The sequence below is a fragment of the Heteronotia binoei genome, chromosome 4 (genome assembly GCF_032191835.1).
Source record: "Heteronotia binoei isolate CCM8104 ecotype False Entrance Well chromosome 4, APGP_CSIRO_Hbin_v1, whole genome shotgun sequence".
Classification (NCBI taxonomy): domain Eukaryota; kingdom Metazoa; phylum Chordata; class Lepidosauria; order Squamata; family Gekkonidae; genus Heteronotia; species Heteronotia binoei.
The window spans coordinates 164,511,361-164,535,723 of record NC_083226.1 but is presented as its reverse complement, the minus strand read 5'-3'; the positions used below and the strand labels follow the sequence as shown (position 1 = coordinate 164,535,723).

General features: G+C 45.3%; 1 protein-coding gene across 1 annotated transcript in view; it reads left to right on the top strand.

Annotated features, from left to right (window-relative positions):
* DCC (DCC netrin 1 receptor) overlaps positions 1-24,363 on the top strand; it is a gene marked incomplete at its 5' end in the record, with an annotated part of 1,016,990 nt that overhangs the window by 591,000 nt on the left and 401,627 nt on the right. The window contains 2 exons of the mRNA XM_060236603.1: positions 16,557-16,705; positions 19,570-19,708. Of these exons, the coding sequence (XP_060092586.1) occupies positions 16,557-16,705; positions 19,570-19,708 (288 nt within the window). The remainder of the gene's footprint in view (positions 1-16,556; positions 16,706-19,569; positions 19,709-24,363) is intronic.

Below are 24,363 nucleotides of genomic sequence, written 5' to 3'. Positions count from 1 at the left end.
CTGCCACAAGAGGCACAATGGTGGCATAGAATTCCAACAGGTGCCAGATTCATAGCACCTTCTTTATCTCCGGCTCCACCCCACAGCCATCATTTTTGTAATGGCACTAGAAGTGAACCGCTCATTAGTCCAAGAGCAATGAAGATTAAATAGTGATATTCTACACTGAATGAAACATCTACAAGTAAGTCACTGAAGTATTTGTCTTTTTGCAAGAAAGAAAACTCCATTAGCTGTTTTGAATTGGGAGAAAAGTGAAGAAAAAGAAGGGAAGAGTGACATCATTAACACCCCCTCAACCCCCCCCCCCCTTTCAATGTTAAAAGACTTAAAAGTCTAAAAACGGGGCTTGAGATTGAAGAAAAACAAAAATCCTATGCCTAGATTTTATAATATAAAGCTGGTAACAGAAATAAAACATATATTGTCTGTAAAAGTGTTGGATGTCCAGAAGAAATATTAGAACTTGAGATAGAGATGTTTTACTAAATATTGAAAATGTGTGCAAAATTTATGACATGATTAAGACTTACTGGTGATGATTTTGAGAGAAAAGATAATTATATGTAGAACTTATAATGCTCTTGTCCTGTCCTGTATCCCACAACCCTTTCCCTTATTGTATGTAGTATGTAGAAAAAATTAATAAAACTTGTTATCTTAAAAAAAATTAATAGAAACGTCAGAGAGAATGGTTTGAAGCAGCTACAAGATGAGGGAAGATATTTTGGAATGCTACTGACTGGTGTTGGTATTGTCAGTGAGAGAAGCAGGCTTTTTTTGAGCAGGAATGCACAGAAACACAGTTCTGGTTGGCTTGGAGACAGAGAGTATGGCCTAATATGTAAATAAGTTCCTGCTGGGCTTTTTCTACAAAGAAGCACCATGTGAAACAATGATGACATCAGGGGGGCTTGGCCTAATGTACAAATGGGTTCCTACTGTTTTTTTTCTACAAAAGGTGCCATGTGAAACAATGGTGACATCAGGGGGTGTGGCCTAATATGCAAATGAGTTCCTGATGGGCCTTCTCTACAAAAAAGAGCTCTGGAGAGAAGGACTCCTTCATATATATGTGGTAGAACTGCCCTATTGTAAACCGATGCTAGCAGAAAAGAGTAAAATTCCGAGCAAAACAGTAGCTTGCCAAGTGAAATGTACTCCGACATTGATCCTATTTGGTGAAATGGAAGAAACATCAGGTAAAAAAAAATACAGGTACATGCTGAGAAACGTGATAATTGCAACTAGTGTGCCAATCACAAAATATTGAAAACAAACATTCCAGCTATTGATTTATGGCTCAGGAAATGTTGGCTAATTATGCTCAAAGAAACAATAGCAGTCTGTAAGCAATTGGAACCAGGAGAAAATCATCCATGGGCTATCTTTATTCCTAGATCGTTTGTATTCATAAATTACTGTACCAGAATGAAATTTGCAATTTTGAAATTTTTTTGAAAGTTGTTCTAAAAATTGTTGATAGTATTTTAGAGGTTTTGAGCTTAGTGCATTTAAGGCTGGTTGGATCCTTGCTTATGCCTCAGCGCTGAAACATCTGCTTTGCATGCAAAAGGTCCCACGTTCAATCCTCAGCATCTCCAGGTAAAAAAGATCAGGTAATAGGTGTGGACCTCTACCTGAGGTAATAGGACCTGTACCTGAGACCCTGGAGAGCTGCTGTGTGTCTGAGCAGACGGTACTGACCTTGATGGACCAATGCTCTGATTCAGTATAGGCGACTCTCCATGTACCAAAGTTCAATAGAAATGTATTCAAGCGCCACTAAATCCTCAAATATAACATAAAAAATGCCAACGTCTCATATGTATCCTTGCAGGTGGCCCAATGGCAGGCCGATCCAGTTATGGAAACGGTTTCGAATATGAAATCATTCTTCTCGTGGCCTTTTATATTATTAATAAAATTCAATTGGTCCAGTAGTGCCAGAATTCATTGTAACAATCCTCTATATTGATCTAGGCTTTCTCCAGTCTTTATACAGAGTCTACAAGCATTGAAGGCATATGAGACTTTGGCATTTTTGCCTTATGTGGACAGTAGTCGCAATGAGCAACTGACATGACTTTCCTTTTATATTTTTTTCCATTATTAGGTTGTATGACGATACATGGTGACAGTTGATGTTATATTTGGGGATTTAGTGGCACTTAAATACATTTCAATTGAACTTTTGGTACACAGAGGTCGTTTTCGCACTCACCTCCAGCCGGCACGACCCCCCTCTTCACCGCGCAGGATCTGCGCGGATTTCGCACTAAATGCCGCGGAGCAGCCTTTTGCGCCGGAAACTCCCGTCGCAAAAGCCGCTCAAATGTAAATCGCCAAAAAGCAGTTTGGCATTTGAGCGGCTTTTGCGCCAGGAGTTTCTGGCGCAAAAGGCTGCTCCGCGGCATTTAGTGCGAAATCCGCGCAGATCCTGCACGGTGAAGAGGGGGGTCGCGCCGGCTGGAGGTGAGTGCGAAAACGACCAGAGAGTTGGTTGTATATCTCTGAAGCTTTTCTTCCTCCCTGGTCCCAATACTACTGTGACTGATTCAGTATAAGGCAGCTTCACGTGTTTAATTAATATACATTTTGTACCATCACAAGGGGACGTTCTGTAGAAAAAAAAGGTGGTGGAGCTCATCCAGGGATTGTTATGCAGCTGCACCTACTATTCAATGGACAAGGTAGGAAGGAGGAGGTGGAACTCTCAGAAAGGTTCAGGAGCTGTGCTCCTGTGAGCTCCCGCTGAATCCAAGGCCTGACCATCACTCATATTTGAAGATATTCAGTGTTAAGTACATGCCAACTTCAATTTCTGATGTTTTATGCTAGCGGTTGTATTTTTTTGAGATTAAACTTTAAAAATACTGTTTCCGATTTCTCAGTAGCATTGCTCGACCCCCAGGCTTCTGTTTCCCCCTGGCATAAGCAATCAATTTCCCTTGCTTTGGGGACGCATTTTTATGTGCCATTCCCTTCAGTTCCCCTCACAGTTTCTTAATTCTTAAAAGACAGCATCATAAAGCCATGAGGGAAACTGGAGGGAGCTGCACATCAAAATGTGCCCATGGAGCAGCTGGTGGGAAATCACTGATTTGTGCTAGGGGAAAACAGAAGCTTGGAGGTGGAACAATGCTAGTGAGAAACTAGTCTGTGTAATTAATGTTCTGTATTGAGAATTCAAAGGACTATCCAATCATAGTTGATGAACTGACACCTGAACCTCTTTTCTGACAACCTACTGTGGATTTAGTGAGTTGGATCCAACTAATTTTTTTCGCTGCTGAAAAAGGAAGGAAGGTATCCCTTTGATCACCCAAAATGGCTATGCTGGGGATCATGGGACCTGCATAGACAAAATCCATGTGGGCTGTAGTAAAGAGGAGTAGGGTTGCCATGTTTTTGTGCATGTGAAGAATGTGGTGCAATGACATCACCCACAAGTGAAGTCATCATGCGCCAGCCACTCTAGGTGTTTCTAGGAAAACTCTATGGTTTTCTCAGACGCTCTAGCATTTTGGGAGGTAAAAACTCTATGGTACCTATTGTACCATAGAGTTTTCCCTCCCAAAATACTAAAGCGTCTGGGAAAACCATAGAGTTTTCCCAGAAACGTCTTGAGTGGCCCTGTGGCAGCTTAAAGGGCATGTTGCTGGCGTGATGATGTCACTTGTGGGTGACATCATCATGGTGGCAATGTCAGGGGAGATTCCCCCCACCAGAATGTGGGGTGGCAGGTTGGGAACCTCCCGGGTGGGAGAACCACTGCCCGGCCTAGGGGCTTGGCAGCCCTGAGGAGGAGACTTTGAATAAAAAAGCTTCCTGGATCCACCCAAAGAGTCACTGTGGTGCTGCAATAAATAAATGACTTAATCTAGCTTTTGTGCTAGAACAGTTTAAGAAAAGATTTATCCTCTAGCTTTTAAACAAGTTGTTCACTGAACAAGGGACAAATTGTCTTCTCAGTATGATATATTTAATACTTCAGAAATGCTGAAAGACCATGGTCTGTTTCTCCTCTTTGTGTCATCAAACGATAGTTGTGATGAAGTAGTCCTTGAGTCGTTTGGCTGTGTATTTTATTTTATTTTTTTGGTGTTGGCCTGACATAATCTGAACAGATTTGCCAATCACTATAAAACAAAACTGATCTCATCTTTCCCTTTCACTCGAGGGCACAAACTGTTTCAGATGTTTTTGGGATTACTTCCGAAGTCCCCTCTGATATCCGGATGTGGAAATCTATTTGTCTTTCTCTGAATGTCTCTGAACTAGCCTAAATCTGCCAGTGGGGTCACGAACGCCTTATCTTTTGAATACCAGAACTGGGATGAGTGCAATCATCACTGTTTTGAAGTTTAGTCAGTGAAATGCAGAATCCCTGGTGGTTGAAATAGATGTGATCCAGCCATGCTTTTGTGCTGTATTAGAATTATTAATCTCATTCTTGGCTTGTACTAAGTGTAAAGGTTTTACTGAGGTATTTCACCTCTTGTCCATAAGATATTTCTTTTAAAAAAAATCAGTGTAAAATAGTAACCACGTAATACATAACATTAAATTGTTTCAGGTTGTTTCCATCAAGAGTGGCCATATTGGATGCTACTGAAAGTCTTCAGGGAAATACATTTTGACAAGGGGTGTGTGGAGTCTACTGAGATAGCTGTTCATCTTTTTTTTGGTGGGGAGGAAATGCCTTTTCCTTGAAATTATTTAAATATTTAGTCAAAGGACCCCTCCCTCAATTTGTTTTTAGTAGAATAACAACACAAATAAGAGAGCCAGTTTGGGGTAGTGGTTAAGTGTGCGGACTCTTATCTGGGAGAACCGGGTTTGATTCCCCACTCCTCCACTTGCACCTGCTGAAATGGCCTTGGGTCAGCCATAGCTTTCACAGGAGTCGCCCTTAAAAGGGCAGCTGCTGTAAAAGCTCTCTCAGCCCCACCTACCTCACAGGGTGTCTGTTGTGCGGGGGGAAGTTAGAGGAGATTGTGACCACTCTGAGATTCAGAGTGTAGGATGGGACATAAATCCAATATCCAGTGAATCCACTATCCAAATAAAACCAACAAGTATATGGCTGGGTCCAGACTGGAAGCTACAGATGCAACAGAAGCATCCCAAACCAGACTGGTTTAAAACGGAGCAGCCTGTGCCTGTTCAAATGCTCCCTAGCAAAGTGTCCTTATCCCACGCAGGACATACTTCGGCACGGTCAGATGACTGTCGCACACCATCCCTGGGCGGCAGATTCACACCACCAATCCACCTCACTTGCTCATTCAGACTCCCAGAAAGTTGGATGATGTGAGGCATAAACATTTTCGACTAGTTTCTAAGTGGTAGCTTTTTGAGTCGCCTCAGAGATGCCGAAGGACAGGATGAGGACGGGAGCAGGACGGGCGGCAGGTGTATACTTTTGGACTTGATTTTTTAATGTCTGCCAGTGGTCCCTGTGGCAGCTTAAACAGACCATTTGGACCCAGCCTATATCTTGCTATATTACTGCGAGGCATACCAGTCTAACCAGGCTCGAGAGTAGCAGCTTCTACAGAGTAATTTCTTATTCGTTCTGTTTCTGAATAAGTGTCTTATTTGATGTGGTGTGAATAGAAAGTCGGGTAATATGTTTCAGTCTCTCCCAGAAGGAAGAACTTGGCATGTTCATAATGAGGCAGGAATCAGCTTAGCGATACGTGACTGTATTATTATCTTGTGAAGAAAGGCATTTGGATATATATATATATATGAGTGTGTGTGTGTGTGTGTGTGTGTGTATTCTAAGCAGGAAACAGAGGGAACAGAGATTTATGAAGTTATAAATGATGTGGATGGAGGAGTGTGTGAACAGAGAAAGTTGTCTTCTTTTCTCATAATACCAAAACCTCAGGCTGCTGAAAGGATGTGATGGGTGGTAGATTCAAGAGAGAGAAATGGAAATAAGTCTTCATGCAACAAATACTTAACTTATATGCAATTCACTTGGACAAAGTTCACCCACTTAGATGGGTTTGTAAAAAGTAGGGGTTCAAGCCTCCAGTTGGGACCTGGGGATCCCCCCTGAATTACAGCTCATCTCTAGACTACAGAGATCAGTTCGCCTGGATAAAATAGATCCTTTGGAGCATTCCTTTTTTCATTTCCCATCATCCAAGTGTTATTTCAGTGTGTATTTAATAACTTTACACTGCTTTGACTCTCCTAATTTGGGCGGGGGGATTCCCAAACTTTTCGGCTCCATTTATATCCTTTGGGGTCATTATAATCAATGGCAAATCTCCTCGGGTATATCCAACAGGCTTGGGGGGAGGGGTTGGCTAACCAGACGGAACAAGAGGTTCAAAACAAATGGGAAAAACTTAAGCCCTGGCACCCACTGTCACTTTTCCTGGTGCCCATCAAGTGCTTTTAGAAAGTGAATGAGATCAGATGGGGTTCTTGTTTAGCAAGGCTTCTTATTGGCCTTAGGAGACTGGATTGGCTGTGCAGTTTTTTTAAAAGCATTGCTATTTGGGTAGCTACCACGACAGCTCAAGGAGCCTCACTGTGTGATGGAAGGTAAGCTGTGGCTGGTTCCTCCTTCTGTGGCAGCCATTTTGTGGTAGCCATTTTGCAGCTATGCCCACTGTGCTGTGTGAGAATTCCAAAGATGCCCAGGAACTGAAAAAGGTTGGTTAGCTGTCTTAAAATATGGATCTTCTTCCTTGACTTCATAAGCCACTGTAGAGATTTCTAATGTGTAGAAACTGCAGATGTGAAAAGCGTACAGTTGAATAGCTTATTCCCGTTTGGATCGGCTGCACAATTGGGTGCACATAGGCTCGTTCCTGTTGTTACCGCAGTTGTTGTCCTTGTTGTTTTCCTCACCAAATACCTGTCACATCTTCAAAACACATTCAGAGCGAGGGAAGCGGGGATTTCATTATGTTAATAATTACATTGCCTCCGAGCTGCTTTTTGAAGTCACATCACCCCGCATGGCCCAGACGCTGATTTTATAGAAATGTCATTGAAGCTGTTAACTGCGAGGAGACAGGCGACGAGGGGGTGGGAAGGGGAATTGCGCACGATCAAAGGACGCGCTTTACTATCAATAAGAGCAAAATAGCTCCGCAAATAGGTTACATTGGCACTGTTTGCATCGCGACGGATCAAGACAAGGACTGGCTGTTGAAAGGGGGATTCGTCGCATCAAAAAAGAGAGAAGACGGCCGACAGCGGCATCTCATTATTAGAGCTAAGTGAGCGTGTGAACTTGCGTCTTCCCTTCAAAGGTGAAAACAAAAACTGGAGTCACAGAGGAAGTTGCCAGACTGTGCGTCATTTTGTTTAAAGATTAAACAGCAACCTTCAATGTTTTTGATGTAGTACTTGCAACGATTCAGGATACAGTCACCCTTTCGGAGCCAGTTTGGTGTAGTGGTTATGCGTGCAGACTCTTATCTGAGAGAATCGGGTTTGATTCCCTACTCCTCCACTTGCAGCTGCTGGAATGACCTTGGGTCAGCCACAGCTCTTGCAAGAGTTGTCCTTGAATGAGCAACTTCTGGGAGAGCTCTCTCAGCCCCACCTACTTTACAGGGTGTCTGTTGTAGGGGGGGAGGTAAAGGAGATTGTGGCCGCTCTGAGATTCACAGTATAGGGCGGGATATAAATCCGATATCTTCTTCCCCTTAAGGATGATTCCCCTTGCATGTAGGGGGACTGTTTAAGCTGATGGTGCACCAGGGGAATCTGATGTGGACTCTTATCTGGTGTGGACTCTTATCTGGGAGAACCGGGTTTGATTCCCCACTCCTCCACTTGTAGCTGCTAGAATGGCCTTGAGTTAGCCACAGCTATTGCAGGCATTATCCTTGAAAGGGGAGCTGCTGTGAGAGCCCCTCTTAGCCCCACAGACCTCACACCCACCCTCTCAGCCCCACCCCCCTGTTGTGGGCAGAGAAGATATAGGAGATTCAGAGAGAAGGGCGGGGCATAAATCTGCAGTCTTCTTCTTTTAACTTTGTAATGGCTGGACCCCAGGTATATGTAGGGGGGCTTTGCACGCCGAAAAGCAGTTTTAGCAAAGAACCTCTTGCCTGCCGTGTTCTTTGCTCGATAACACCTTTTTTTCCAAGACAATGGTGTATTGAATGCAGAAGACCTTGCAGTACTTGACACAGATAAACACACATACCGTGACTCTGCAGTTTCACTTTTGCAGCTGCTGCAGCGAGCGATAGAGCCGTTGTCACGAGTACACTGTTGAGAAGAAGAGTTTAGAAATGAGATTACAATAAATCGCTTGTTTGCTGCTGCTGGCTGCTGAGCTGAGTCAGAGGGGACTCCCTCCCCTCCCGCACGCTGTGGGACAATTTTTTAAACACCTTCTCCTGTGGGAAGGAGTTTCTGTGGTCTCAGGGACTTGTGCCACATAAGAACATAAGAGAAGCTCTGTTGGATCAGGCCAATGGCCCATCCAGTCCAACACTCTGTGTCACACAGCGGCCACACACACTAGCCTCTGTCTGCTCTGCCAGGGCTGGGGTGAGGAGCTGTTTGGCTTTACGTATTTTATTTAAAGAACATTCTAGCCACTCGTTACTGTTGTTTAGTGGGGTGGTCATTTCTGTCCTCCCTCAAGAATACATCTCTTGCAGACAGTTACTTTCCTTTCCTTCCTTAGTCCTTTAGTTCAGAGGCCCCCAACCTTTTTTATCCCAGGGTCCGGCCCCAAGGCCACCACGGCCCCAGAGCCAGCGGCCACCCCCCCCCATGGCACCTCCTCCCCCCCATTTCCTTCTCCCTCCTCTGCCCCGCCCCCATGCAGCCTCACTGCCTCCTGTTTTTACCACTTTAAGGCCAGGGAAGGTGAAGTGCCTTCCAGACCGACTCCCCCCCCTGCCAATTAGCTGATCCAATCGGCCGGGAAAACTACGGCAGCGTGGCTGTTTCAGCGGTTACTTACTGCTGCTGCCGCAGTTTTCCTCGCTGATTGGATGTCGGCCTGGAAAGCACTTCATGGCACCTTCCCTGGCCTTAAAGTGGTATAAACGGGGGATGGAGAGGCTGCGCAGGGGGGGGGGGCAGCTGCACAGCCCACCTGAAAACAGGCCACGGACCGATATCGGTGCAGGGCCCGGGGGTTGGGGATCCCTGCTTTAGTTGATCAGCACTTTCTGTGGATTTAAAAAAAAGCACTTCTTGGATGGAGCAGGCTTTGGAGGGGCACTACTTTGGAGTGAGCCAGTTTGGTGTGGTGGTTAAGTGCATGGACTCTTATCTGGGAGAACTGGGTTTGATTCCCCACTCCTCCACTTGCAGCTGCTGGAATGGCCTTGGGTCAGCCATAGCTCTCGCAAGAGTTGTCCTTGGAAGGGCAGCTGCTGTTAAGAGCTCTTTCAGCCCCACCTACCTCACAGGGAGTCTGTTGTGGGGTAAGAAGGTAAAGGAGATTGTAAACCTCTCTGAGACGCAGAGATGTAGAGCAGGGGTGGCCAACGGTAGCTCTCCAGATGTTTTTTTGCCTAAAGCTCCCATCAGGCCCAGCCATCTGGAGAGCTACCATTGGCCACCCCTGATATAGAGTGAAGATGATATTGGATTTATATCCCATCCTATACTCTGAATCATACCCTCTGTGCTAAGTTCCTTTTATCCCAAGCCTTAACCCCTCTTCTTCTGAAGGGCAATGGGGGTAACCAGCCATTAGGAATGGCTCTCGAAGCCGAGGATAGGCATGGGCCAAGCCGATTCCCCCTCGAAATTACTCTTCTACAATACAATATCCTATTGGGCTGGGTAGGAAAATATACTCTTTACAGTGGCTCCAATTGAATTTGAAGGCCAAGAAGACTGCAATTGCCATTAACCTTAGCAATGCATCACATTCTGAGCACGGGCCAGTTGGGACTACCAGCCTGCTGTGGTGGGACTGCTAATGCTTTCAACTACCCACATACAAATCCCCATGAAAAGAGCTGCCAGCTCTAGGTTGGAAAATACCTGGAGATTTGGGAGGGTGGAGCCTGAGGAGGGGGGGAGGACCTCAGTGGGGTATAACAGCACAATCCATTCTCCAAAGTAGCCATTTTCTCCTGCTGAACTGATCTGTGTCACCTGGAGATCAAATGCAATAGCTGGCAGGGCTTCTTTTGAGCAGGAACACAGTTCCAGCTGGTTTGATGCATGGGGGTGTGCAGGGCTTTTTTTGTAGCAGGAACTCCTTTGCATATTAGGCCACACTCCTCTGATGTAGCCAATCCTCCAAGAGCATACAGTAGACTCTGTAAGAAGAGCCCCATAAGCTCTTGGAGTATTGGCTACATAAGAGGGGTATTGCCTAATATGCAAAGGAGTTCCTGCTATAAAAAGTCATGTGGGTGTGGCCTAATATGCAAATGTGTTCCTCCTATGTGAGACAATTGCAACATCAGGGGTGTGGCTTAATAGGCAAATGAGTTCCTGCTGGGCTTTTCTACAAAAAAGCCCTTTGTGAGACCATGGTGCCATCAGGGGGTGTGGCCTAATACGCAAATGAGTTCTTGCTGGGCTTTTTCTACCAAGAAAAGCCCTGGTAGCTGGAGATCTTCAAGTACTATCTGGAGATTGGCAACCATGTCCTTGAAACACCAAGTACTGAAAATGGCAAACAAATCATACCCTGTGGGCATATACAGCACCTGACTCTAGAGGGAACAGGCATTGCAAGCAATGTTCCCACTAAGCTGCAGAGTCTTTTGAGCAGAAATTGTACTTTGTGAGCTACTTGTATTAAAATTGTGAGCTACTGGCATAAATTATTGTGCTCTGGGGCCGTTTTTCCTGAGCTGAGACAAAAATGTGTGAGCTGGATGCTAAAAATCTGTGAGCTAACTCATGCTAAGTCAGCTTAGAGGGAACACTGATTGCAAGCAGGGAAAGTTCAGAGTTCAAATGTTTTTTGCAAGAGTTATAACCTCACTAGTTTCTGTCAGTGGTTCAGCTAAGATATGGATTTACCACCTCTGAGAACATCAGGTGATAGTACTTTGTTTCAGCAACAATCTGATAAGGAACAACTGTCCTTAGCATCCTGAAAAAGGTGGCGATTCTGATAAATGCCTACTAATTGTAGGTTTTTTCAGCAATAGTTTGTTTAAACATTTATTATGCACTGTTAAAAAGGTAAAGGTAGTCCCCTGTGCAAGCCCTGAGTCATTACCAACCCATAGGGTGACATCACATCATGACATTTTCTTGGTGGACTTTATGGGATGGTTTGCCATTGCCTTCCCCAGTCATCTACCCTTTCCCCCCAGCAAGTTGGGTACTCATTTTACCAACCTCAGAAGGATGGAAGGTTGAGTCAACCTGGAGCCGGCTACCTGAACCCAGAGCAGAGCTTGGACTGTAGTACTGCTAAAACTGTTAATAACACCTGAAAGAAGGAATGACTCAGCAGAGAAGTTCAGAAGGGAATCATTCTTCGTATGAAAGTCTCCCAGAAACCCAAGGGCATTTCAAAACATCCCCTGTCATCTCCCCTGCAATGCATCAAAAAGAAACAAAACAAGAACGGTGACCTCCATTGCTCTCATGATTCAGGCAAAATTGCCTCCTCAAATGCTAATGAAGTTTCCTCCTTTGACAATACCTGCCACTTACCATGCACAAGAGACGGTCTTTTATGGGTCCGGATTTGGGTTGCCTCCAGTTTTTAGCAATTGGGATTTTTGCTGATGTCAGGGAACTTAAAACCCTGCTCAGCTTCCAAATTTCTAATGATTCCCTCGGTAGGTGTCACTGAATGAGCTTCTCTTCCCACAAGGTATCCTTTGCAAATTGAAACGCTTCAGAGATTCGCAAGGTCTGTTTGACTGGCTAGGGGGAAGTGAAGCTCTACGATGCAGATTGCTGTTTGGCTGTTATTGTTAGAAGGGCAGAAAGTGTTACTGGTTCTGGGTTGGAAAACTACCGGAGATTTGGGGGTGGAGCCTGGGGAGGGGAGGGGCTTCAGCAAGGTACAATGCCATAGAGACCAACTTCCAAAGCAGCCATTTTCTCCAGGGGAAGTGAACACTGTCATTTGGAGACCATTTGTAATTACAGAAGATCAGTAGCTACCACCCGATGGATCATAGAATCCTAGAGTTGGAAGTGACCTCCAGGGTCATCTAGTCCAATCCCCTGCACAATGCAGGAAACTCACAAATGCCTCCCCCTAAATTCACAGGATCCTCATTGCTGTCAGATGGCTGTCTAGCCTCTGTTTAAAAACCTCCAAAGAAGGAGAGCCCACCACCTTCTGAGGAAGTCTGTTCCACTGAGGAACCGCTCTAATGGTCAGGAAGTTCTCCCTAATGTTGAACTGGAAACTCTTCTGATTTAATTTCAACCCATTGGTTCTGGTCCTACCTACCATGGAAAACAATTCCACCCCATCCTCTATATGACACCCCTTCAAGTACTTGAAGATGGTGATCCTATCACTTCTCATCCGCCTCCTCTACAGGCTAAACATGCCCAGCTCCTTGAACCTTTCTTCATAGGGCTTGGTCTCCAGACCCCTCACCATCTTCGTCGCTCTCCTCTGGACCCATTCCAGTTTTATCTATATCTTTCTTAAAATGTGGTGTCCAAAACTGAACACCATACTCCAGGTGAGGTTTTACCAGAGCAGAGCAAAGTGATACCATCACTTCATGTGATCTGGACACTATACTTCTGTTGATAAGGATGGCATCCTTAAAGACAGGTGGAGTTGCATGTGACTCTTTCTCTGCAGGTAGCCCTTGACTTTGGCTGAGGGCAGAGCGCAGTCTAATGGGCTACTTGCAAAGGTCCGCCACAGGTCCTTAAATTCAAAGGAACTTTAAAGGGAGAGGGAGAAGCCAACCACAAATGCTAATTTTCACCAAGCTCTCATTTAACACTGGGAATTGGGAATTATTGAAGACTTTTGGTGTGCCGAGGAGTAACACATATTACTTCAACGGATGGTTTCGTGATGAAACAGAAAGCTAGGGGAATTGGAGGGAAGGGGGAACTTTCTAACTGTATTGATCTCACAACTGAGTATTAATATTAAATGCCTTTTAAAGTCCATTTATATTGTTTTTTTATGACACGAGGCTGTCAGCTGCTCATCGATTTCTACTTTTGCATTTAGAGGCTGTACAGGAGGCGGGAATTAGTAATGCAATCCTGGCTATCGCTGTCTCTCTTTTTTTGCTATAATGTGCACTGAGGTACTCAGAATCCTCTTAGGGGCCTTCTGGTGCTCATTCCTCCCATTTATTTACATAACGGTCTGAATTTATAGCCTCCCTTTCCCCAAAGGCTTGTGGTGGTGGGATATAATCATAAAGTAGAGGACTCAAAAGACAATAACATTTGACCAAGGTAAAATAACATTACAATGTCCCTAATCATCTGAAAGCCAGTCCAGATACAGAGGAAAGATGTAGAAGCTTGGAAGTAGCTAGGAATCAGTGGCTATTAGCCACAGCTTATCATTGGAACTCTCTGTCTGGGGCAGTGATTCTCTGTATTCTTGGTGCTTGTGGGGAGGGGGCAACAATGGGAGGACTTCTAGTGTCCTGGCCGAACTGGTGGACCTTCTGATGGCACCTGGGTTTTTTGGCCACTGTGTGACACAGAGTGTTGGACTGGATGGGCCATTGGCCTGATCCAACATGGCTTCTCTTATGTTCGTATGAACATCACTAGACTATTTGAAAAGTGAAGGGTATAAAAGCTTTCCAGACCTCTTTTTATAGAAAGGGTTCTCTCACCGGCAAGCCTCATTGTGAAGAAAAATAAAATAAAAAGCAGCAATGTCACCAACATCACCACCTTACTTCTGGGTAACTCTAGGAATCACTAGAAAATTTACAGAAATCCCTAGGGCTACCTTTTGTTACTTAAGCATGTTACCCAAAAATGACACAGTGATGTTGGCACTGGCAACCAGCAGGTGAGCTGGGGCAGGGACATGGGAGTGAATGTGACATTTGCAACAATGCTAACATCACTGCATCACTTCTGAGTAGTCCTAGGGATTACTGGAAACTCTATGTGAATTTACCAGAGTTCCAGTGATCCCTAGAGCTACCCTTTGGTGCTTACACGTGTTACCCAGAAGTGATGTAGCTTGGCCTGGCAAACCTAAAGGTAGCAGATGTAGTTTGTCCAGATATATACTTAGACAGCATGGAGAAAAGCACTGAGGTAAGAAGGAGGATGGCAGGTCAGAGACAAGCTGAGCAAATAATGAATAATTAAATTGTGGAGTTCACTGACAATGGACACAGTGATGGCCACAAAGCATAGATGGTTTTAAAGCAGGGTTAAGCAGATAATAATAACAACAACAACAACAACAACAACAACAACAACAACAACAACAATAATAATAATAATAATAATAATAATAATAATAATAATAATAATAATAATAATAATAATAATTTATTTTTATATCCCGCCCTCCCCGCCAGGCGGGCTCAGGGCGGCTAACAGACATGGGAGTCCCATGATTCACATAAAACAACATGAACAATTTAAATATATCAATTACAAATAAGTTATTTAAAATAGGTAAAATATATAAAATAGGTGCTAAAATGCTGTAATCATAATATACACAAGATGGCTAGATGTCCGCTCGTTGGGTTAATCAGGTTAAACAGAGGATAGGTTCATGAATGGTTGCTAATCATTGTGACTAAAGGGAACCTCCATATCTATAGGTAGAAAGCCTCTGGACACCAGCGTCTGGAGGCATAATCAGAGGAAGACCATTTCCGTGCTCTGTTTATTGGTCCTCCTGGACAAATGGTTAGCTGATCTGGGGAACAGAATACTTTACTAAATTGGCCACCATGCTCAACCAACAAGGCTGTTATGCTCTTAGCATTAGGGATGGGCAGGAGTTGGGTGATGAACTAAAGGCTGTGATGAATCTTGGCCAGTTCATGCTTTGCAAAGTGAAGTCTATGCCAGGGTGACCAGCACGAACTTTCCACAAACTTTCCAGCTGTTCATAGAGGTTCATGCTGGTTCATGTGCAGAAAGATTCCCAGGCAGTCTTCGCTCAATCAAAATATTTACAAAACTTCAAAGCGACAAATTGGAGGGTGTGTAGAGGAGTATCTAGGGACTGTCCCCTTCAACTTTGATGTCTCTAGCTTGCACAGGGTTCGTACTATACATTCCTGAATTGTGGCTTTCCAAATGACGGTTTCGACAGGTGCAGGTTCAGGAGTGTATAGAACAGACCCTGTGCATGCTAGAGACACCAAAAATCACAGGGGATTTCCAGTTGGCTCTCCTCTACCTGCCCTCCAAGTTTGCTGAGGATTGGATGTATGGGTCCTGAGTTATGCCTCTCCTTCAAAGAAAGAAGTTGCGTCCAGGAAATTGCTTTTCTAGAGAAATTTAATTTTTTAAAAATTTTATTTGTGATTTATACCCCACCATATCCCACAAAGTGGGCTCAGGGCGGCTTACAACATTACACTAACAATAAGTAAAACATATCAAAGTAAACACAACAAATTTAAAATCTCATAAATATAATACATACAGATTAAAATAAGAGGACCATAACGCCAACAATGGTACAGCCTGAGGCCATAATTCAGCAGTTGGTACAATTTAGTTCAGCTTCAGTTAATTGACACCACTTTAGGTTGTGATTCAGACCCTTGACCCAGCTCAAGCACATGGATAGTAAAGTGCTGGGGGAAGGTTTCAGAGGCTACCAGGTAGATTAAAAGCTTGGTGGAAGAGCTCCAATTTACAGGTGGTTGGGCATAACTCAGGACCCATAAATCCAATTCTCACTGAACTTGGAGGGCAGGTAGAGGAGAGCCCCTTGAGAATCCCTGTGAGCCTGGTCTTTCCAGTGTTCTGGGGTAGATGTTCTACCACCTCACAAATGGAACCAGTTCATGAGGCAGCTCAAATTTGTGATGGCCCATGGTTTATGAATAAGGCATGTCATGAACCATGAACCAAACCACATTTCCTTGGCTTGTACCCATCCCTACTCAGCACTCCATTGTTGGCCTTCTTCTCCCCCCCTCCCTGCAAATTGTGTCAGGAAGGTTTCTGCATGCCTTCTAATATCAGTGACTTCTTTTAGGAACTCTCGGTTGATTCTCCTTAAGAGAGATTTTTTTTTGGGGGGGGGGGGGAGTTAATGGATTGTGTCTTGCCTTATTCTTGGAAGTTAGATCAAAGTAATAGTCCCCCCCACACACACACACTGTATGTGTGCCATTGTAATAATAAACCCTCAGCTGAATATAATGCCATAGAGTCCACCTTCCAAAGCAGCTATTTTCTCCAGAGGGAAAGAGATCCATTGACTGGAGTTCAGTTGTGATCCCAGGAAATCTTCAGCCTCCACCTAGAGGTTGAAGTTTGGAGATAACCGTGTCAAAAATGCTAAGTACAACAATTCAGTGCGCTTCCTTGTATTGCTTATACAATTCAATACTTCCTTGTATTGCATAGAAGCTGTAGTGTTCAATCACTGTTTGATTTAATGCGGTAATTTTGGATTCTGTGTGTTTCAGTGCAAATCCCAGGACCAGTGGAAAACCTGCGGGCCATATCTACCTCACCTACCTCAATTCTTATCACATGGGAACCACCTGTCTATGCAAATGGCCCAGTCGAAGGCTATAGATTGTACTGTACTGAAGTAGCTACTGGAAAAGAACAGGTGAGCCAATAAGAGAAGGTTAAGTCTTGCCAAAATATACCAGTTAAGTTCATCCAATCCATTTTTTTTTGTCATCCCCTCCTATAGGGCTGTCCACCCTATTGCTTGGCTGAGTGGTGCATCTGCTGGATGCCTTAGGACACAGGTCCCCAGTGTGGTGCCCATGGATGCCGTGACACCCACCAACACCTTTCCTGGCACCCACCAAGTGTTTTGAGAAAGTGGGTGGGGCCAGGTGCGGGTTTTGCCCACCAAGACTTCTGATTGGCCATTGGAGATTTGATTGGCTATGCAGATTTTTTTTAAAAATGATCCTCTGGCACAAGGATCTTCACTTTGTGACTGAAGGTCAGCTATGGCAGCCATTTTATGCCTGGCTTCATGTCCTGGGTCAGCCATTTCATGTCTTCACTCACCTGTGCTGTGTCAGAATTCCAAAAGTGTCCATGGCATTAAAAAAGTTGAGGACTCTTGCCCATGGCGGAACAGCAGTCCAAAGTAAAGCACAGGGCCCACAAAGAGAGGTATCCATTAGGGAAAAAAAAATAAGCCCCCTCACTCCATGTTCTGTTGTTTGGGATGATCCTTTCCTCCATCACATTCACATAGTTTTGGAAAGTGAGCCTGCATAAAAGGCATCATGCCTGGAATTACTTCGCAAAACATTGGCTATGAATTTGTGGATGTGTATCTATTTAAGCAATATTTTAAAAAGTCAACTTTTTAAAAATAAATAAATAAACCCACAAAATTTACTTGAGGACTTTGATCCAGGATTATGGCCACCTTTCCTCATCACATTTTAAAGGGGGACTTTAAAGAGAAGATAGGAATAATCATGACTTTTCAACAGGATATTCAGTAATGCAGTCTCATGGCACAAGGACCTCTGGACACTTTAGCATCCGACTGTTAGTCTTGAGTATGAATATGTATAAGTTCTAGTGCTTTTTTTGTAGCAGGAACTCCTTTGCATATTGGACCACACACCCTTGAGGTAACCAATCCTCCTGGAGCTTACAGTAGGCCCTGTAAGAAGAGCCCTGTAAGCTCCTGGAGGATTGGCTACATCAGGGAGGTGTGGCCTAATATGCAAAGGAATTCCTGCTACAAAAAAGTTCTGTATAACTATATAACTGTGTGCGTATATTAGTTTCAAAATGTCTACCTACTAAAAGCAAGAGACAAAGGGAGCTTTGATGGCTGTAAGCTCACACCATGAAAATCTTGTTGGCCTCTCAGATTATTATATAAACAGGTTTGCCAACCTCCAGGTGGAGCTTGGAGATCTCCTGGTATTGCAACTGATCTACAGATACAAAGCTGAATAATTCAAGAGAGCTTTTCTACACAGGCAATAAAGTTGCACTGTACTAAATGATTCACAAAGTTACGTAGATCTGAAAGGTTTATATAAGAGAAACTGGAGTATGTTAACTTCCTTAGATAAATTATTAGGGACTGCAGTCTATACTACTGTGTTTAGCTTGCTGAAAGTAGAACCCTACTGTGTAATTTTTCTACCATTTAATGTGTCATGCTAAGACTTGTGTTTTGCTGCAGTTCTGTTTTTAGATTTCTGATTGGTTGTACAACCCTAATCCCATCACATTGTTTATCAAGTGTCCCATCTGTCAGTTGCATTGACTCACTCTATGTAATCCTCCTTGACTCCAAGTGAGAAAATCAAACTAAAATGATGTAAATAAATATAAATATAAATATATATATTTAAAATGACAGAGCTCAGTTCTCCTGGAGAACATAGCAGCTTTGGCAGGTGGATTCTATGGTCCACCCTCCCTTCTCCAAACTCCACCCTACTCAAGCTCCACCCCCCAAAAATCTGCAGGTAGTTTTCAACCCAGCGTTGGCAACCTTAGTTGAAAATGTGGGGTGGGGGGGATTGGGTGACTATAATTAACTCTGTCTAGTGTAATAATTTGGGAGACAACAGCCTCAGCACTCTTTTTTCCCTAACCAGAATTTTTCCTGTTCTAAAAACATGGTCACATTCTTTTAATGGGAATCGTTATGTGGCAAATGACTACGTCCAGTTTTCTCTGCAAAACAAAGCCAAACAAAAATGCCTAGATGGGGTACCCACTAGCCCCATTCTACGTATAGCTTTGCCAGGTCCCTTCTGGCAACCGGTGGGGAATAGGGAAGGAACTTACCAGGAAAAAGAAAAAGGTTCAGGCTACATTGTTGATATCACACAGGAAGTGACATCATTACACCAGTGATTTCTGAGTGGCACTCTGGTTTTTGGGCAAAATATCTATGGCAAAACCAGCTTCTGCCATAGAGTTTTTGTCCAAAGACCAGAGTGTCACCCAGAAGTCTCTGGTATGATTGCATCACTTCCTGTGTTATGCCTGCAATGTAGCCTGTGCCTTCCTCTTTCTATTGGTAAGTCCCTTCCCTGGCCAGTTGGTAGCAGTGGACCAGGAGGTCTGGCAACCCTGCCTACATATGACTCTGCCTTTGTCTAAATTCGTTGTCAATTCTGGTAAATCCTTCTATAATCAGCTTCTTTAAAGCGAGACCTCCTGAGAATTCTACATAAGCCACCATGATTTTCTAGATGAAAAAAGCAGAATATAAGTGAAATAACTAAGCCTTTCATGACAGAGTCTGAATAGCAGTCAGAGATATGTTGGGATAACAGTTGCCATAAAAACGGGTTATTCAAGCAGGATAATAACACTTGAATTATCAACTGTGGGATGTCAGACTGAATGCATAAAACACAAACCAAGTCTTCGTAAAAGAAATGGCTTTTTCAACCATTGGCTTGAATGTTCTGGCCCGTGTAATGTCTTTGTGCAGTAATGCTGGTCCTGTTTTTCTTTTGTGCCTAGAATATAGAAGTGAATGGTTTATCGTACAAGCTGGAAGGGCTAAAGAAATTCACTGAATACACCATACGATTTCTGGCATACAACCGTTACGGGCCTGGAGTATCTTCTGAAGATCTGACAGTCAGGACGCTTTCAGATGGTAAGGCAGAGCTGGAAAAGTATGTACTCACGAGTGGAGAGAACTGTGATACAGTAGACTTCATTAGGGGTGGAATTCTAGCAGGAGCTCCTTTGCATATTAGGCCACACACCCCTGATGTAGCCAATCCTCCAAGAGCTTACAGAAAAGAGCCTTGTAAGCTCTTGGAGGATTGTCTACATCAGGGGTGCGTGGCCTAATATGCAAAGGAGCTCCTGCTAGGATTCCACCTCTGGACTTCATGTTTGATGTCCCTCAGTAGGGCTGTGCCTCAGAACTAGAGAATCTGCTTTGCATGCAGAAGGTTCCAGGTTCAATCTCCAGCATTGCCTTTTAGAAGACCCAGATCAGGGGTGGCCAAGCTTGCCTAATGTAAAAGCCACATAGAATAAATGCAAGATGTTGAGAGCAGCAAGAAATGAACATTAGGACCGATTTCGCACTCAGCTTACCCCGCGGTCACGTTCCTCTTCTCTGTGCAGTGTCTGGCAGATTTCCCACTATCTGCGCCGGAGCTACAGGAAGTGTCACGGCTTTTGCGCAGCACACAGAAACTGGTTTTTCCATGTGGTTTCCATGTGTTGCGCGAAAGCTGCAACACTTCCTGTAACTCCGGCGCAGATAGTGGGAAATCCGACGGACGCTGCGCAGAGAAGAGGAACATGACCGCGGGGTAAGCTAAGTGCGAAATCAGTTTACATGTTTGAGCTGCAAGACAGGAAAGAAGGAAGGAGGAAAGAAAGCAAATAGATGAGGGCACATAGAGGTGCAAAGAAAGCAACTTTAACTTGTGGGAAGGGCGGGATATAAATCCCAAATAAATAAAACTTTAAATGCATTCTCCAAGCTGCCAGCTTAGAGAAGTTATTTAAAGAGATAAATGCCTTCTCCAGGCTGGCCAACAGGGCAGTGGGGTCTTCAAGAGCCACATAATATGTGTGAAAGAGCCTCATCTATCTATCATCCATCCATCTACTCACCCAACCCACACATGCACATATATTTGATATAGATTAGCTTGACCCTTTTAACATTGTCAATATATTTTGGGTTGAGTTTGTCTTTCCCTTTTTTTGTCTTTTGATGATCTGTTATGGCCATTTTCATTTTGGTCTGACTCCATATGTTGTCAGTGTTAATAGATTGTGTCAGGGCCATAGCCAGGATTTGGAAGGTCGGGGGGGCATTTACATTTTTCGGGGGGCACTAATGCCCCCCAGCACCCCACACAACCTTCCCTCTAGTGACAGGCAGGCCAGCCCCAGCGCTTCTGGCTAGGCAGCACAACTCTGCCCCACCCCAGTCACCGGATCTGCTGCCTATTCATGAGTAGCCCTCTGAGTAGGCGGCAGGCATGGGCTACTCGTGGGAACAGGCAGGGGGAGAGGCAGGCAGCAGAGGCAAGGAGAAGCAGTGGCGATCAGGGCTGGGAGGGAGGGGAAGGGGCAAGCAAGTGGCTGTGATTGGGGCTGGGTGGGAGGGGAAGAGGCGAGGAGAAGCTGCTACGATGGGGCTGGGTGGGAGGGGAAGGGGCGACGAGAAGCAGTGGGCATCAGGGCTGGGAGGGAGGGGAAGGGGCAGGAAAAGTGGCTGCGATTGGGGCTGGGAGGGAGGGGAAGGGGTGAGGAGAAGCAGTGGGGATTGGGGCTGGGAGGAAGGGGAAGGGGCAAGCAAGTGGCTGTGATCGGGGCTGGGTGGGAGGGGAAGAGGCAAGGAGAAGCCACTGCGATGGGGCTGGGTGGGAGGGAAAGGGGTGAGGAGAAGCAGTGGGGATCAGGGCTGGGAGGGAGGGGAAGGGGCAGGAAAAGTGGCTGCGATTGGGGCTGGGAGGGAGGGGAAGGAGTGAGGAGAAGCAGTGGGGATTGGGGCTGGGAGGGAGGGGAAGGGGTGAGGAGAAGCCACTGCGATCGAGGCTGGGAGGTAGGGGAAGGGGTGAGGAGAAGTTGCTGCGATTGGGGCTGGGTGGGAGGGGATGGGGCAAGTGGCTGCAAAGGAAGGGAGGGTGGTGGCAGGGAAAGCAGCAGAGAGAGTAGGGAAGGGAAGCTCTTCTTTGCCCGCCCCTCGCCACCACCCTCCCTTCCTTCCCCGCCATTAAAATAGTGTGGGGTGAAGGCAGAAGCAGCCCCAGCCCCCTGCTAGTTAAAGGGTCCACGAAACAGCTGATCATCGGGCCCTTTAACTGGCAGGGAGGTGGGCGGCTGCTTCTGCCCTGCTGGCACAACTATTTTAATAGCAAGGAAGGGAGGGCAGCCGCAAGAGCAGCAGGGAAGGAAGAGAAGACCCTTCTTTTCCCTCCCTGTCCCTCTGGTCACAACCCTCCCTTCCTTCCCCACCACTAAAACAGCCGGTGGAGCGGCAGCAAAAGCAACTCCCATCTCCCCCCTGGAGTTAAAAAGGCCCACAAAAGAGCTGATCTGCTGGCCCTTTAACTCCAGGGGGAGGCTGAGACTGCTTCTGCCCCCAGCCAGCCAAATTGTTCGTGGGGCCAGCGGCAGCCCCTGGAGATATGGCAGAGGCCCCGGGGACTGGTTGGGGCCTCCAGTCAGGGGGCCTCACCCAGAAGTCGGGGGGGGGGGCTGTGCTCCCACAGGCTCCCCCGTAGCTACGGGCTTGGATTGAGTCAGCGTTGATTTATTGTTCTGTTCCTTTTATGAGATTTTCAGGTGATCAGATTCCCTTTTATACCACTGTTTATCCACAACGCTCCCTCTCTCTCTCTCTCTCTCTCATACGCACACACACACACCGAACACCATTAAAAAAAATACACACACACAACACCATTAAAAATAAGCTAATTTCATTGCGAAGAATGACATAAGAAAGGAGATAGATTTCAGTAGGCAGCCTTATTGGTCCGAAGCAATAGAACTAAGCAGTAGACAAGTGCGCCTGTAAGGCCAACTTAGTTTTATTCAGAATGTAAGCTTTCGTATGCTCTTAAGCAGACTTCCTCAGACAAAATTGTCTGAGGAAGTCTGCTTAAGAGCATACGAAAGCTTACATTCTGATTAAAACTTAGTTGGCCTTAAAGGTGCATTTGTCTGCTGCTTTGTTCTATAAGAAAGGTAGAGCAAGCATGAAGACTCCCAGGCTTATTTCTCTAGAGGGGAGGAACAGAATCAAAGGATGTATATTCAAACTGAACCAGTTAGCTTTCAAAATTGGGTCTCATCCCTTGTCAGGAAGCCTGAAATGCCATAACTAGCACAAAAGGATAACACACACACACAGAGCAGAGTATTTTTTTGCAGCTGGTTAGACCTAGTTCTTACCAAAAGATGTGACGGAACATGCCGTAGAGGAGCAGCTAGCATGCTAATTGAGGACTCCTTTAGGCTTGAAATATTCGTCCACAGAGAGAGCTCTCTAGCTTGTTTTGACTGTTCACACTTTGACTGTGCTTTTCCCCTTCATGAGACATAAACAATCGAGTCTTTATTTTTGCACGTTTCCTTTTTTTTTTCTCCTGCTGCTTTTCCCGCCAATGGAATCAGCATGTTGTGTCGATTGTGTTTTTGGTGTCTCGCGTAAAAACGGTGCAGGATTTACGGCCGTGCAACTTGCGTGGATGCGTCATTTCTTGCTTTGCTTTAAAGCCACTCTCTCCCTTGCAAAAAAAAAAAAGTTTTGTAGTGCCTTAAAACATAATTAGGAGCCCCGCGGTGCAGAGTGATGAGCTGCAGTATTGTAGTCCAAGCTCTGCTCACGACCTGAGTTCGATCCCGGGGGAAGCTGCGTTCAGTAGCTCAAGGTTGACTCAGCCTTCCATCCAGTTTGGTGTAGTGGAGAGCCAGTTTGGTGTAGTGGTTAAGTGTGTGGACTCTTATCTGGGAGAACCGGGTTTGATTCCCCACTCCTCCACTTGCACCTGCTGGAATGGCCTTGGGTCAGCCATAGCTCTGGCAGAGGTTGTCCTTGAAAGGGCAGCTGCTGTGAGAGCCCTCTCAGCCCCACCCACCTCCCAGGGTGTCTGTTGTGGGGGAGGAAGGTAAAGGAGATTGTGAGCCGCTCTGAGCCTCTGTTCTTGAAAGGGCAGCTGCTGTGAGAGCCCTCTCAGCCCCACCCACCTCACAGGGTGTCTGTTGTGGGGGAGGAAGATAAAGGAGATTGTGAGCCGCTCTGAGACTCTTTGGAGTGGAGGGCGGGATATAAATCCAATATCTTCATCTACCTCACAGGGTGTCTGTTGTGGGGGAGGAAGGCAAAGGAGATGGTGAGCCGCTCTGAGACTCTTTGGAGTGGAGGGCGGGATATAAATCCAATATCTTCATCTACCTCACAGGGTGTCTGTTGTGGGGGAGGAAGGGAAAGGAGATTGTGAGCTGCTCTGAGACTCTTTGGAGTGGAGGGCGGGATATAAATCCAATATCTTCATCTACCTCACAGGGTGTCTGTTGTGGGGGAGGAAGGTAAAGGAGATTGTGAGCCGCTCTGAGACTCTTCGGAGTGGAGGGCGGGATATAAATCCAATATCTTCTTCTTCTTCATCCTTTCGAGGTCGGTAAAATGAGTACTCAGCTTGCTGGGGGGAAAGTGCGGATGACTGGGGAAGGCAATGGCAAACCACCCCATTAAAAATTCTGCCATGAAAACATCATGATGCGATGTCACTCCAGAGTCGGACACAACTGGGGCTTGCACTTTTACCTTTA